The sequence below is a fragment of the Pomacea canaliculata genome, linkage group LG4, assembly GCF_003073045.1.
Source record: "Pomacea canaliculata isolate SZHN2017 linkage group LG4, ASM307304v1, whole genome shotgun sequence".
Lineage (NCBI taxonomy): Eukaryota > Metazoa > Mollusca > Gastropoda > Architaenioglossa > Ampullariidae > Pomacea > Pomacea canaliculata.
The window spans coordinates 30,359,004-30,375,225 of NC_037593.1; the positions used below are offsets into that span (position 1 = coordinate 30,359,004).

General features: G+C 39.5%; 2 protein-coding genes across 5 annotated transcripts in view; one reads left to right on the forward strand and one right to left on the reverse strand.

The window, feature by feature from the left end:
* The window catches only part of LOC112561590, a 32,313-nt gene extending 24,966 nt beyond the window's left edge, over positions 1 to 7,347 (forward strand). For all 4 annotated transcript variants that reach the window (XM_025234156.1, XM_025234155.1, XM_025234153.1 and 1 more), the window contains exons 2-6: positions 3,386 to 3,808; positions 3,932 to 4,191; positions 4,704 to 4,886; positions 5,120 to 5,338; positions 5,733 to 7,347. In XM_025234156.1, the coding sequence (XP_025089941.1) occupies positions 3,388 to 3,808; positions 3,932 to 4,191; positions 4,704 to 4,886; positions 5,120 to 5,338; positions 5,733 to 6,017 (1,368 nt within the window). In that variant the 5' untranslated portion in view covers positions 3,386 to 3,387 and the 3' untranslated portion in view covers positions 6,018 to 7,347. The remainder of the gene's footprint in view (positions 1 to 3,385; positions 3,809 to 3,931; positions 4,192 to 4,703; positions 4,887 to 5,119; positions 5,339 to 5,732) is intronic.
* A 656-nt stretch (positions 7,348 to 8,003) lies between these two features.
* LOC112563076 (notchless protein homolog 1-like) lies at positions 8,004 to 15,909 on the reverse strand. Its single transcript, XM_025236790.1, has 14 exons — positions 15,737 to 15,909; positions 15,175 to 15,325; positions 13,909 to 14,129; positions 13,162 to 13,241; positions 12,842 to 12,918; positions 11,569 to 11,666; positions 11,093 to 11,129; positions 10,671 to 10,826; positions 10,343 to 10,478; positions 10,018 to 10,064; positions 9,410 to 9,612; positions 8,838 to 8,997; positions 8,407 to 8,477; positions 8,004 to 8,163 (listed from the first exon to the last, which is right to left on the reverse strand). The coding sequence occupies exons 1-14, from the start codon at positions 15,823 to 15,825 to the stop codon at positions 8,151 to 8,153; spliced, it is 1,539 nt and encodes a 512-aa protein (XP_025092575.1). The 5' UTR covers positions 15,826 to 15,909; the 3' UTR covers positions 8,004 to 8,150.
* Between the last annotated feature and the right edge of the window lie 313 nt (positions 15,910 to 16,222).

Here is a 16,222-nt window from a genome sequence, read left to right on the forward strand (position 1 = left end):
TCGCAGAAAATAATAAGCTATTTCCATGTCACGACTTGCACTATGGGAATATAACCAGGTTGGGTGAAAGGTCATGAAGGTTGATGAGAACAGAGAACATTTGCGAGGTCGTCATTCATTTTTGCAGTAGTAGACGTGTCGACATGTTGTCACGTAGCGGCCTTCACGTGAATTTGCTACAAACAAACATCGGCCCTGGACACCAGGTGGTCACAGCCTTGGGGGGGACACGTGAGGGGCTGAGTGTAGGGAGGACAATTTAGGAGAAAATCGTGCGACAGTCGTTGAAGCATGTTGTCAGGAAGTATTTTTTAATGAGAAACCTCGCGAAACTGTCAGCATCGGTCTAATTAGTCCAACAATGTTTCTGGTCCTTTATGTATTTTTTATGCATGTAACCAATGTTTCAAAAATCCAGTTTTATTATAAATCATGTTTTTTGGTGTTGGTGGAGCCTCGGTTGAAGATGTTACCGTTTCTAGCTTGATTTACTCGCACTCCACGATGAGTTTGTCCAAAAATTAAAATTATAACCCTTTCTGTTGCTGTTCCATCTTGTTACCAGCCTGTCCGACTATTTACATCTGTAATCTTGATGGTGTGGATATTTACGGTGATACACTCGCAATCGTCATCTTGCTGGTTATCAACATGTATAGTTTCTCTCGATAAACGATTTAACCCTTGTTTTCTTTCGAGGTCAGACATTCGTTTGGCATGTCCCAGTCCCAGTTGTTACATCATATGACAACTAAGCTGTAGTGTCAGTCACTGTCATGTCACTTTTACTCGGACAGTAAATATCAAACAATATTGAACATAAGAATGCAGTCTGGTGGCTTAACAGCGTTTGTCTCTGATACAGTGAGAGTCAGCTGTCCTGGGTTCACTTCTTGTGTTGGTCACATTTATTTTTTTTTCTGCGTGTGGCACCTTCCTTCATCTTCCTCTTCGTAATGTGAAAACATATTTCGGCAGTTAGCTCAGCTGCTGTCGAGGAGCAGTGACATGAAATTTTAACACTGCAGCTCTATACAACATAACTTTCTAAGGCTTCATCGTGTTCCTAGAATCACTAATCAAATAACAGACACTGAGTAAATTCTTGTTGACTTCTGCAGTAAACAGCTGTCTTTGGTAATCAGCTGCGTGCAGCTGTTCCCATGGTGAGACATTATGAACCGAAGCTGTAGGTCAAAGCATTCAGTATAATGTTCACAACTGTTCAAACAGTTGAGCTGCAACCGATTTACTGAAATAGCAAAACAGTTTGCATCGAAGGCAGTTTTTGGGTTTCTTTGCATCCATAACATTGACTCACCACCTGAAATTTGTATTTATGTTGATAGTCGTGATAGAGATGACAGCTTTATACACCTTGTATGACTTCTCCCCTGCTCTGTGTATTAACTGAGGGTAGGCAGAGACTTGACCAACGTTTATCTCACTTTGTGTTCTAGGCCCCCGGCTACAACAGAGATAGTATTCATAAAGCGAGGGTAATTTATCCCAGGGGTACAGTGGGGGAATCAATGACAACACTGGTCTCCTTAGTTGTATCTGTATTCTGTTGTTCGTGCATCCAGCCTCATGAATGCATGTGCTCATACCACACATACACACATGTGTGTGAAAGAAAGAGGACAGCGGGGAGTTAGTTGCAAACTTTTAAAGATGGTAATTAATGGATTAGTTAGACATAAAATAATTTTATTAATCATGCGACAAAACAGTCTGTAAACGCCCCACGTGACTTCAAAAGGCATTACTAGTCTTACAAGAACCAAAAATGGAAAAAAAAAAAACAGCCGGTACAAGCTCCAGTGTACACTATAAAATACAAATTAAATATTTTTCTGGTCCTGATACGCCCAGGAGCCAAGTCCCCGACTTTGCTGACGAGCCTGCACACTACCTCTGCTGAGAAGAAGAGGTTAGGGGTGAGAGGTGGCAGGGTCGTCACCCGCCTTTACATTTAAATAATTCACCCACCCCTTCAACTGCTGTTCATATCAGTCAGCTAAGTGGGCAGATAACAGATTGTGTGTTGGGAAAGAGGGTGCTGACGATATCAGACCCGACAGGCCGACTGCTGTTTCCTCGATCAACACAACTGTCACCAGTGGTTACACTGTGCTTCCACTCACACCTCTGTTGATCTGTCCCCGTGTTATCAGCGACTCACCCACTTCCACCCTCAGAATGGGAAGAGGGAAGTAGAAAGAGATGTTAAATGCTCCTCTGCTTTAGTTAGAAACAACTTTGTTTCTATCTACACCAACAACATAATCCCCTAAAATAAAAAAAATACAAGAAAAAGTAGAGTATATCGTAAGGTGACCAGACGTTTCGGGGGCGAAAGCGGGACACGTGCCGATGATGGTGTCGTCACCGTCAAAAAACGCCGAAAATAGTGATTTTTAAAGACAACTGGGACATTTGATGGACTTGCCAGAAAGCCAGAAAGCGGGACATTGAGCGTCTCGCCCGATATTCAGGCGGGACACGAGGTCAAAAGCGGGACTGCCCCGCCAAATGCGGGACGTCTGGTCACCTTAGTATATCGTGCCTCCCTTTTTTCTTACTTTTACTTTGTCGTGTGTTTATAGGTGACCCTAACCTGTAACCTTGTGACCTACTCGCGAAATGCCTAGCTTACAGACAGTATAGACAATTATTATAAATATTATTTCAAACTAAGCCAGTTTACTCTTAAATAACAGTATTTTTCTACTTCCCTTTGTCAATATCTTTGGTTAAACGTGGTCTGGAAGCCTCAAAGACCACAGGTCATCTTAAAAATAAAACTGTGCCAAATAATTAGTTGTTGGAAAACTTATTTATAATTAGAATGATGTTATTCTACAGTAGTATTAGAGGGACACAAAGTAAGCAATTTGAGAAAATTAGACCACGTGGTGTTAATAATACTAAGGTAAAGAAGTGAGCAGGTAAATGGACAATAGCAATAACAACACAATAAAATGTAAAATGAAGAATCCAGGGGCCGGTTGAACAACACATTCCTAATTTTAAACGATTTTAGGCATTAAATCTGTTAGATAATAAGTTTTATAGAAAGACAATGCACAACATAATTTTAAGACTTTTATAACTAAAACTATTTCAAATAAGATAAAACTTAAGCATATAAAACGGTATAGGAGCGATTCTTGAACTTTTTTTAAAATTTGCTTATTAGACTCGGGGAGAGAAGCACTAAATTATAAACACGGTTTATATTGTAAGAATTGATAGTTAAGAAGTTTACTTGCTCCACCGTTACCACAACTTTGTTTAAAATAACAACTCTTGCTGAGTAAAAGCTAGGAGGTGAAACATTTGATTCTTAACACCTCTAAACGACTCTCTCCTTGTTTTCCAGACATGCCCACCCACAACAACCCATGTTGTACAACATGCACGCCCCATCACAGCTTCCCCTGCAAAATCCTCTTCTTCCTGGCGATCCTCGCCCTCGACTTCGCCGACCTCATCAGCGATTGGCTGCTCTTCGTTGACGTCATCCTAACACGTGAAGGGCTGGTGTACGGGCCACCCGAGAATGCCGCCATCTACGCCCTCCTCGCCTTCTCCATCGTCGGCACAGTCACCTTCATCTTCGAAGCCGTTAACCTGTGGTGGGAGGTGTTCCGTTATAACCCCTGGCTGGACGCCGACCTCGTGTCCGCGGTCATCATCTGGATCGAGGACCTGCCCCAGATCGCCATCAACGTCTACATCGCCATGTGCCGAGAGGATCCTATTAGCATCTTCCAACTCTCCAAAGCTTCTGTCATCTTGATAGGTTGGTAAATACCTTTTGATCACGACTAGTAGCTTTGGGCCGATATATTACGACAGACATAAGTGAATCTGAGAAAAGTTCTGACTGAATCTTTTTTTTTTTTTATCCCTTTCCGCTGGCCAGGCATCCTCATTCGCATCATCATATCTAGTGTCAAGTACTGCAACAAGGCGGCGCTGCGGGAGGCGCAGCTCAAGACGGCGGAGTCACAGCGTCACGTGGTCTTCCGCGTGTTCATCATGTCCGGCCTGCTCATCAACGCCGCCTGCGCCATCACCATCTTCATCTTCACGCAGACTCAGCGAGACATGAATGGCAAGATCACATTCAACGTCCCAACTACACTTCTGGAGGACCAGTACAACGACCAGCGCTACTTCCAGGTCCGTTTGGGAAGAGAAACGGCGTGCGTGCTTGTGTGCATGCGTGCGTGCGTGGGTGTGTGGTTTAGGATATTGTTTGATCACTTCAAGGAAAGAGAATACCCGGATGGTTAGAGGACGTGTGTGCGGATTCTGAGAAAAGTTCCCTGCGACACACGGTATCGAATCAATGACAATAATCCACTGGGAGAAATAAGGTCTTTAACTCCTCATTCCCCACTCACAAACGATCAAAAACAAACAAATAAACAAACCTATGGGACGATGACATCGAGCTGAGAGGCTGAGCTTGATGTTGAAGTGTATGCTCTGGACACAAATCATGATGTCATGGGACCGCGAGTACAAGTGTGCTAGCTACATGTTCACGGCTAGTAGTCTCTTACAATGCTCGTAAAATATTAGGATAATACTATTTTTATTAATATTATATGAAGACTATTCAGCTAGTGCGACTGTCCACCCGGTTCCACTCTAAATTAAATGCGATCATTGCATTACTTTTTTTTCAGAATGTGAGCGTGTTTATTCACCATCCTGACTTCGACACAGGATCTCTCGGACCTAACAACAGGGCCAACTGGGTCCAGCTCATGACCATCAACAAAATCCGTGACCAGCCTGACCTGGACATTTCCTACCAATATGTCTACGAGAGAGACAGCAGTACTTTGCGAATGGCACTCTGGACAATGGTGTGTGTGTGTCTCTCTGTGAAGTGCGTGTGTGGGTGGGGCGGGGAGAAAAGAGAAAATTTGGAGTTTTGTGAGAAATGTGTGTGAAAGGTATGTGCATGCTCTCTCCATAAAGTAAACATTTAATCGCTGTTTAATTAAAGGAGAAACTATATTAAGGATCAGTTGTTTCACAAATACAAACAAGTGCGCAGTTGCTCAGTGAATTCTTGTTGATGTGATTCACTTTCCAGGAAGAATGGAAAGGGAAGACCGGAAGCAGCAACTGGAGCCTGTCAGAGTGCTACAACATGAGCCTGGCAAGCGGCAGGCTGAGTGTTGTGGACAACGTGACGTGTGCGAGTCCAACTTACTTCCGTCAGGCGCAGTACGTCTTCATCACGTTCTCCTTCACGGCGCCAGCTGCCGTTTTCCGACGCCTGATCTTTGGCGACATCGGAGTCAATCTGAACGTGAGTGGTCAGCTGTGATTAGTGTTAGGCCGAGCGAGGAAGGCAGTGTGCACCTGATCGTTAATGTCTACCCCAGACACCAATGTCTACTATTATTGTTATTGTGTGAATATATATTTTGTCAATGTTCACATGCATGCACTCACCAAAGCGCGGGTCAAGGAAGCGAAGATCGTGGGTTCGAGGCTTCCTTTCGTAAAGAGATACCTCGTTGGTGGCCTCCTCCTTTTCCGCCGTCTCTCCCTCCTTTGCTTGTGCCAATGGCTGCTGCCGCTTTGTTTCTTCGAGGTGCCTTGTTGATAATTGCATTGAGTTCACTGTCAAGCAGATAATGCCCTATACGACAGCTAGTTCATTATTATCATTAATAATAATTTTTACGCTTGCTTCCCAGATCGGACAAAATGGCAGCTGCTTTGAGTACGACAACATCACCGACGACGCCAGCAAGAACATGCAGATTCCCAGCATTCACTACTACCGCATCAACAGCACCCTCATGTCGACGACATCCAAGCATGTGGTGAGCGAGAACGGCATTTCTCGTTTCTACCGCAACGACGGCGTCGACTTGACGGACATCAGGGAGGTGTGGAAGACCGGCTGGGGAGGATGTGAGAGTTCAGGCAGCATGGCGCCGCACCTGGACAGGAGCATCAGCACACCTTGCGGCAGATGAGTGTCGTAGGACTTGCTGACAGATGGTGGTTTACCTTCCTTCCAGCTCAGTCTTCTTGATGCATCTCGACAGATCGTGCCTTGTATGCCATATTGGAAGAGGGATAACTCTAGAATATTTTAGTCGATTTTTTTATTTACTAATTTATTTCCTTTGTGTTATTGTTTGTTTTCTCAGAAAGTCAGGATTTGTTACGGAGTTACATGAGCTGTGGATCTGAACAGGAATAAGCCAAGGAGAATGCTTGTAAAATTTGGTTTGGTATCAGAGAAAACAGTTTGTTGGAAATTATAAACCATGTTTTGTGACATTCATGTTGAAAGTTTCTCTTACTTGCTAGATAATGCAGTTGACAAATTTGTTATTGACCTTCTTCACTGGACTGACTTGTACCGCGCCAGTTATACGTCCATTTCAACTGAAAGACAGCTGTTTGTAGTGTCATGAATGGGACCAACTTGTACATTGTGTGAGTGTGTGTATATGTGCATATTTTAATTTGCATTCCTTAATTTTGCTGCTGATAAATGCAGTGCTAAGTCTGCAAAAATGACATGAGGCAAGTCTTCTCTGTGGTGTGTAAACAGCAAGTGTACTGAAGATCGTGATGTATAGTTTTTTCATGTTTCACACACACATCTAGCTTGTGCAGCGCATTGAGTTGGTGTAATTTATCTTCTAATCAAAAATAATTACAAAGCACAACCCACTGACTGGCTTTTTGTATATAGGTACAAACTGATTTTGACATTTGTCTCCCAAGATCCTCAATGGAGAAAGAGGCTGTGAAAAAATGTAAAGATCTTTTAAAAACTGCTGAACATGTATTTTAGACTTTTGCGATTCAGAATGAAATTCTAGTCAGCTGCACAAAAACACCCTCTGATTGTTTTGTCATGAGCAGAAAAACTATAAAATGAGTTGTAATGCAAGTTAATATAAATATGTGTAGATGGAATCATGAACAACCAAATGAAATGGGTGAGAAAGAATGGTTTGACCAAGTGAATATGATCAAACTAGTTCCATTGTTTTTGGGTGAAATATTTGTTGGTCCATTACTCCTGCCCCAATTAAACGAAGCGAAGAAATTTTCTTCATAGCAAGGGGCTGCCCACATCGTAACTTGTTTGATATATTTTGATTCTACAAAAACACATGGAGTTTGCTATATTTTAAAATAAATACATATTTTCTAATTTTGGTGATGAAAATGAAATGGCGAGACTAAAAAAAGGCATTTATCAGCTGCACGATACAAGCATCATCAAAGTTTGGTACCTTATGCTTGTTTTGAGACAACTGTTAAATACAGGCTGTGATAACCAACCTTGCTTTACTTGATGTTTTCTTTATGGATGAATGCTTAGTTTTAATTCATACATGAAAAAGACCAGTCTTATGACACGACAGACTTTGGCCCCAAACTTAATTTTAACTCCCCAGAGTTATGCCCCTTTTACAACTGACTCATTCTCTAGGTCAGACCTGGGCAAACGCCGGCCCGCGGGCCGGATCCGGCCCGCCTCCCGTCTCTGACCGGCCCGCCCGCTGGCCGCCCACCAGTAAATATACTATATATACAGTATTGGGTAAAACTGAGTTAACTATATTAGTCCGGCCCTCTAGAACCATCCCAGTTTCTCATCCGGCCCCTTGGGAAAATTAATTGCCCACCCCTGCTCTAGGTGAATCAATTTTCAAACAAATAAAAAAGTTTTAAATTAACCGGGTAGGAGACAACTATATTTGCTCAGCTATTCAGGATGGTAAGTAAAAGGAATGATACCCACACATACACACAAAAAAACAAGCGGACTGTCCTTGCATGCCATATATATTACAACAGATGTAGAGTGTTAGCATCCAACACACTTCATTGAGACACCCTCTACAAACTATGCCTATGTACCCAAGATATACAGTGCAAAATGGATTTATCTTTCCTTGCAAAGCACTCGTGCACATGAGAAGAACAAGACAAGGTGAGCTTTCTTTTTAGCATTCAAAGCCATTTAATATTAACATGTTTAAACAGTTGTTCAACCACATTCATATTAACCAGGTTTCAAAAATCCTTCTATCACACATCCCCTTTATACAGGCTGTCACACGATGTTACCTCAGGAAACTTCAGGAACGCCATCTAAAGACACAAATTTGTTTCATTAGGTTCTCTTAAGATGCAGTTTTGCATTGTGCAATGGTTGAAATGTGCTATATTTTCTCTTACCACCAAACACTGCTAAACATAGTCCCAACCCTCAAAAAAAAAAAAAAAAAAAAAAGGACAAAAACTATGTTTCAAAACCAAATTTTAGTCCCTGAGTGATTTTTAAAACCAAATTAAAAACTGGGAACTGTAGTCATGAAAATCTTCGTTACTTACATTTTGAGAGCTTTGTCTTTTCCTCCGCTCACCACTCGTTGACCATCAGGACTCCAGTCTACAGCGTACACCTGCAAGAAACATGAACACCTATATGGTCATTACCACATTATACACACAACTGAAAGGCACAAATATCAATCCATTTGCACACTAACATATTACCAAATTCATTGTGTTACCAGATGTACCTTTTGTTAATATTAGCAGACTGACAGGAAAAAATTGCACCCCAACCATTCCATCAACATGCAAAGGTGTCATCCCATCACCCAAGAAAAGCATGAATCTTCCAGTCAAACCCATCCACAGAAAGTAAATAACAGTGATTCATTAGTCAAGATTCTAAGTATATTCTTAAGTACATCTGAATTAACCAAGCAGTAATGTTACAGTAATAGGAACAGGTCAGTCAAATAAACTAAACTCACCTCATCAGCATGACCGGGCAAGTCAAAGGCTAGTTTACGGTTAGGGACATCCCACACTTTCAAGGTGGAGTCTGCCCCACCTGAGCAGAGTAAACGAGAATCTGCAGACCACACCACTTGGTAAACACGATTCACATGACCACGAAATGTTGCCAGGAACCTGGAAGAACACACAACCACAGGCAAGAGCTATAGACAACAAATGAGTTTTTCAGATTTTCTTTCATCTCATTTTAAAGACTGAGTGAATGTCCTCAGGTTATATACCAATGAAATACTGGCACACATGAAGACAAAAAGGAAATTCAGAAAAGTCCTTGAGCAATGACAGTCCCCAACAATATTAATCTAGCACATACCGATACAATAAAATAAAAGATTTAACCACCTTGTCACAGTGAGTGTTCCGTAAAAATTTATTTGTTATAAATTCACTAATACATTACAAAGAAGGCATTCTATTTTGATCATCTTCCTTTGACCAAACACTCACCACAAATATTATAAGGAAAAACCTTAATTTATACTACTACATTTCTCCCATAAAAATAACGACAGAATGGTGGACCTACTTTCCTGTTCGGCCATCCCAAAGTTTGACGGACTTATCAAAGGAAGCGCTGGCAATGAGACGTGTGTCTGGTGAAAAACACACTTGGTTGATGAGCTGCTGATGACCAGTCATGCGAGCCAGAGGCTTGGTCGCACTCTCTGGGTTCCACAGGAATAGTGTGGAATCATCTGACCCCGACACCATCATTTCTGGTTGTGAACCCTGCCAAGAAACAGAAAACAAAACATATCTTGTAGATGGTTGTTTAAATACTTGAATAATGTGTAAAATCTAACAATGAGAAAGCTTAGAAAGAACATGCATATAATCTGAATTAAGCACTTGAAACAAGTCTTTATTACTGTCATGTCACTTTGTCAATTGCTGCTTGCCACCATAGCAGGCGGGAATGTAGTATTAGATTTTTAGTATAAGAAATATAAAGTAAACCGTTTCTCTCTTCTAATATCTTCTATGAGTGAGATTCCCCCCCCCCCAATTTTACTTAAATGTTGTGCATATATCTACTCCGAGAACTAGGCTAGAGATCATTTTAAACAAAGGAAAGTAGACTAATACTACTCAAAGCAATTTTTCAGTAGAAAAAAGAACAAGGATGTACCATACCTTCACTGCTTCATATCTGTCTTTGGCTTTCTTTGACAGTTCTTCAGCTGCAAGTTAAAGATTAAAAATCTCTGTCAGTGCATGCCGTGGTGAACTCTAACTGCTTGCCAATGAGCATACTAGCTAAAGCCAAGCAAACATCAAAACACACTTGAAAGTGTGGTGATCGCTTGCATGGTTGTATAAGACTGCAAAACATACAAGTAAAATATAAAACACACATCAAAGACAAATTAATAAACTCTATTAAACAAATAAATTAACAAATTAAAAAAGCTATTTCATGCCTGTGTCACACTTAAAAAAAAAAAAGAAGACAACGTGCCTGTCATGGTTACTGGCGTATGAACAAGTTCTGCCTTGGCTGGATCAAAAGCTCCTGTACGCATTACATAATCGGTATTGAGGGCCATGGTGTTGACCCAGTGACCATGACCCTGTAAAGTGCGGCAAAGAACACCCTGAAAAGATAGTGTGTGTCCCTGTTTGATTTTTAAATGATAAGAGATAAAAAAAAAAATTAAGCAATAGTAATCAGATTTTCAAAAGGGGACTAAATAAGCTTTTCTCAAGCACATTCATTTGCAAGCACACACTTTAACATGAACGTGTATATCTACATACATGTACACGAAGGGAATGCAAATACATACATCAGAAGCACGCCACACTTTGATTGTCCGATCCTGTGACGCTGAATAAAGCAGATCTGTCCCTCCCCATCGCAGGCAGGACACACCAAGTAGATGTGAGGACAGTACTAAGACACATGTCCCTAATAATGTGTCCCACTTTCTTATTGTGGCATCCTGAAATGTTTATCAACCAGGTGTCAAACTCACTGTATACAAAAACTTCATAATGGCACAGAAATAAACAATATTACAACAGTAATTGAAATGTAACTTGAAAAAAAACTGCACAATGGTCACTGTGACAATGTTCCTGCTCTGTTTCTTTAAATTACTGTGTACACAGTTGTCTATAGTTTTTGGTTGGTATTTACTGTTACAAAATCCTTTAAAACAAAAAAGGGGTTTTAGTGATAAACAATACATAATAAATCAATACCTACCTTTGAAGCGCTAGCCAGAAATCTACATTCTGAGTCACTGAAAAGGAAAACAGCTCAGAATATACATCCTTTAGACTTGAAAGATCGAGTTTTACTTCTTGAAAAATTAAAAACCACCAAAATATAATATTTCTGAAGGGGAAAACTGTTACTACTTTTGTGTCCCAGAACACCAACTTTCACTCCTGTAGCTGAACAATTCTTATGAAAACACTACCAGACATTCTTGTCTCAGAACACCAACATCTTGCAGAACATTTTCACTAATTCATCAGAAGTGCACAAAATACTGACAACATGCTGTTTAGCTAAGCAGATACTACAATAATCTCTAGAACATGATTTCAACTGTGAAAAATAGCCATTATCATCCCACAACGAAAAAAAAATTACCTACAAAAGTTCTTTTATACAAAAAAATAAAAAATGTTGCTGGATAAGAATACCCAGCAAAGTGACAGACTGTTTAAACTTACAGATGTAAAGGTCTCCACTGCAATGAGTTGATCCACTTTTTGTGACCAGTCAATGGCTTTCCAATCTGTTTCCCATTTGATGGATTCCAAATAAATATCTGGAAGACATTGAAGAATCTATGGTGCTGTTATGATGCTCTTAAAACCATATCATAGTTTTTTCCTATGTTGTTTTCGCTTTTGCATGGTCATGCTTCCTTATTCTGCCATTAATAGACTTGATTAAAGATTATGGGGAAGTAACTCTCTAGGTACGAGAAATCAATATACACGAACTGTTAGACAAAGATGCTTTCTTAAAATGCCATATGCATATTTTTTTAAACATGATTTTTGCAACAACAACAAAAAGTCAGTAGAGCACAATCCCAAGAATTTGTTTTATACAAACTTCTACAGAAGGTCATTAACAAAGCCCTATCAAGTGATGTCAGATGGTAAACAAAAAGATTACCATAAACCAGGTAAGGGGGAAAGGGAAAGAGGGTGGTCATTTTTAATCCCAAGCCATATCACCCAAACAATATCAGCCTCTTGCCAGAGTTGAATCAGCTATGCCATGACCATATTGTTTCCACATAAGACCACATCACCCCAACATCAAAAGTCAAATTGACCCTAGCCCAGGCTAAATGAATTCCCAGTTAATAGCAACATCTAACTTAAAGTGTTGAGATGATGTAGCCTTACACAGAAGGGGATGGTTATGGCAGGGTTGATCTCATTGAGGTGTATGTTAAATATGGTTTTGGGTCAAACTGACCGGTTACCCAATGAACACATAGTCTTCTTTTAAATAAGCTAAATTTATTTTACATTTTTTCTGGTTGTTATATATGGCAAACAGTAAGCCAGATGCCTATTTTAAAATGTACTTAAATTGATTTTTAACATGCAACGTCTACATAAGTTTTAATAGAACACAAACTGTTGGTCATAAGAATCATTGAGGAGGTAGTCCTAATAGAAGAGACATTCATAAAACAAAATATACCTGTGAAAATATTTCCCCTTAGGGTTTAAGGAAGGGTTAGAAAACAGCCCTTCATGAAAAGACTTTATTATAGTAACCTATGGTGCATTTCTCTATATACTAAATGTAGTTATACAGCACTGGAGCACAAACTGAATCCCTATGCAGTCAAATTTCCATGATGAGCATTCTTTTTAAGCTACAAAAAGAAAAATTTTTCTCTCTTCTTCAAAAAAGCTAATCAGATTTAAATAAAGTTACGACGTGACAGTCTATTGAGGCAGGATATGTTGGTCTTACCTCACCATTCTGACACCCAGATGCCAGTTTCTTCCCCTCAACAGACCAAGCAAGGCAGAGAACAGAGTGTCGATGACCTGGTAAAGACAAGAAAACAGCTCTTGTTAAAATATTAAGTTTCTTACTAAATTAAATCACATACATAATGAGGATATACAAGCTCAAGATCAAAATATGGGTCGATTTTGAGATGGCTGTCTCTCATTTAATACCCTACCCTTCCACACACAAAAAAAGAAAAAAAAAATCAAAGGACTGTCCTACCAACTATGTCTAATGCATAAAGGAACAAGACAAGTTCTATGGGTTTGATGTCATACCTTTGCATGTGTACTGTGGTGTTTCCGTATAAATATCCCACAAACGAACAGTCTTATCAGCTGAGCCACTGGCTAGGTACCTTTAACAGTTCATGATGGCAAGTTAAAAACAAACTTGAATATTTACAATATACAAAATCCAAAAATCTCTGAACTTTAAAAATCTTCTAATTTGTAAGTTTATGCATTTGTATATTTTTCAAATATTGTCTTGTAATACTAAACTTATTCAAGATATTTGTTTGTGCATCTTGATTATTAATGGTCATCTTCCAAGTGCCAGCCTGTCTTAAGTTTGTGAATCATGCAATCAACAAGTTTGGATTCAACTGACCATGCCTGAATGACACTTTTCTGCAACCTTATAGTCATGGCTTTGTTTGTATTCTACAATAAAAAGTGCAACAAAATACTGTTTATTGTGGCAGCACATATTTTAAATAAGTGGAACAGAAGCTAGTGCCAAAAATGTAAATGCTTCATATTTACTTCTCATCCATGGTCCGCACTATATAATAAAATCAAAATACTGACTTTTCCCTGACCTTTTTGAGACTTTCCAAGGTAAACTTCATTCATCCAGTCCAAATAATGATGTCACAAGCAAATTCTAATGCTTCATAAATTTAGTATAGTCAATTTTTAGCAAATATACTGATTTTTCCAGGAACTGGAAATAATTTTTTTCAAAATTTTATTTTTAAGTTTTTCCTGACCTGCATGGACCATGTCATCTCTTCTACTAACCTTCCATCAGCATTGAAGGCTGCAGCAAGAACTGGATCTGCATGTCCTTCAACAGTACTTGTGCAGCGAGTGACTGCACGTACTCTAAACACTGCCTGTGGCTGATATACAATTTCCAGAACTTTCTCTGAATTTTCAAGAGTCTCTTTATCAACTGTCTTGTCAAGCTGTTCTCGTATTTCAACATCATTGACAAAAAAAGAATATGAAGTTTCTTCCTCCTAGAAAAGAAAGGCCAAGAAAATGGTAATCAATTAGACAACTTGTAATATTAAATTCTGCAGAATTGTGAGAAGTTAACTTGTCTGCATACAATAAGCACCTTATTTATGCACATGCCATTTACATTTTTTTTACAAACACTTCCTAAAAAAACAGGAGAAAATAATGGGGCCGGCCTTTAGTGAGTATAGTACTTCTCTCTCCCTCCTTGCCTTACCTTTGTAGCAGGAGCGCTTGTTTAGGGCAGCATGTACTATTGACAGTGCTTGTTCCTTCCACCCCGCATCCCCTTCCACCCCATGCTTGGCCACACAAGCGGTGCAGCGCAATACAGCGTCAGTGTACGAATGCTAGCGTGTCATATGTGTGTCCTGGTCGAGTGAATGAGAAGAGTGTGTACCACTAGGGCGAGTGAGATTTGTGTTGTCCATATAGCAGTGACTCAGCAGCACAGAGAACACACACAAAGATCCGTGGAACTGATGCACCGGGATAGTAAAGTAGTCTTTTAAAGACTCCAAGGTCAGCTGAGTGCAGGTGAGTGATGGATAGGAATAAAAAGAACACAACACGAGGTAAATATTAGACAACACACCTGAAAAAACGAGAGCTAGAGTTTTTTTAGTGGAAAATTCTCCTTGGGAACTTCTGTCCTCTTCCCTGGAACACCAAAGAGGAACAGACTGATTTGGCACTAAGGTAGGGCCCTCCAGGTGTTAGCCTTAAGCGAGGGTCAGTCCGGCTACACCTTCCTCAATCTTCTAAGGAATCAGGTACCTGTTCAACAGCTAGGTCTAGTGGCAAACATTCTTGGTGCCACACAAATACTGAACTGACCACCTTCAGCCTTGGACCATTCTCTAACCATTATCTGCCTGTCAACTTCCACCATATGTTTTATATACATTAACATATCTATCTATATATATCTTCACACAAAGCAGCCTTCAGTGACTTAAACATACTCAGAATCAATGATATAAAAAATAAGTAAATAATAAAAACTATCTAGCTAAATAGCTAAACTCTCCACATGGGACTTACAGTTTTTAACAATGTGTTGCAGAGTGCTTGAAGGTTATCAACAGTGACATTAACTGGCATGTCAATTGGGGTACTTGTAACCTCTCCATTTTCACTTTTGAACTGAGTAAGAATTCTTTTAACTGATGGCTTGTCTGTGTCTTCTTCATCACTGAAAAAAAAAATTAATGTGTATCACACTAAAAAAATCCTTTGTCTTGCTTTATATCTACACTCTTTAGATAACAATTTGCTTTGGGAACAACCAGACGTATTGTAAACTGTCGCTTAATCCTGTTTTAAAAATTTTTAAACCCATTTTATTTCCAACTGAAAAAAATGCCATACTATCAAAATGTAAACATTGATATTTGTGGTAGTAATCTATTAATATATTTAAATATTAAAAAAAATAATTTTATGAAGCTAATGATGAACTCCGAAAAACAATCCCGTTCTCCTTTCTTTTAGAAATATTAAAACCACAAGGTACAAGTTTGTTATAATCACTGCACTAAGGGCACAAGATTCCTGATCGAAGACTGGCTAATCTCAAAATCTGTGAAAGCAGATTTTATCTTACCTATTTGTTTTCATAGAATCTGAGGATATTTGCTTTTGTTTTTTCATTTGATTTTCATCTTTTAAAACTTTGCTGCGTTTAGGAGGCATGTTAAAGGAATAAATCTATTGAGAAATTCAGCATTGAAACTGGTCGTCTGTCACAAACAATTCTCACGTGGCGGAAACACCAGCTGTCCTTGACCTTGCAAGAGGATGTGAAGAGGCTAAGTTGCCATGAAATCCAATGAAATCCAAACAAAAGAACTATAGTGAAATCACAAAAACACTATAGTGAACACAAACTTTTTGTTAAGGTTTACACTAAAGTTAGTACATAAAATAATAAAATAAGTGAGCGAGAGTTTTCATGACGTCATCGTACTATGTGGGGCATGAATGAAGATCGACAACTCTATTTGAGATGTCTAGAAAAACTGAAGCCCTTACCTCCCTTACTGAGATTATTATTATTATTTTTTTTTTCTGTTTTCACTCCGCCACTCCC

Bases quoted from the DNA above. Each gene is read 5' to 3' on its own strand.
- LOC112563076 (XM_025236790.1), bottom strand. From the start codon at position 15,825: ATGCCTCCTAAACGCAGCAAAGTTTTAAAAGATGAAAATCAAATGAAA. The intron at 12,919-13,161 runs GTATGACATCAA...TGTCTTTACCAG, and splicing joins ACCACAGTACACATGCAAAG to GTCATCGACACTCTGTTCTC. The intron at 9,613-10,017 runs GTATGGTACATC...GTTTCTTGGCAG, and splicing joins ACAGATATGAAGCAGTGAAG to GGTTCACAACCAGAAATGAT.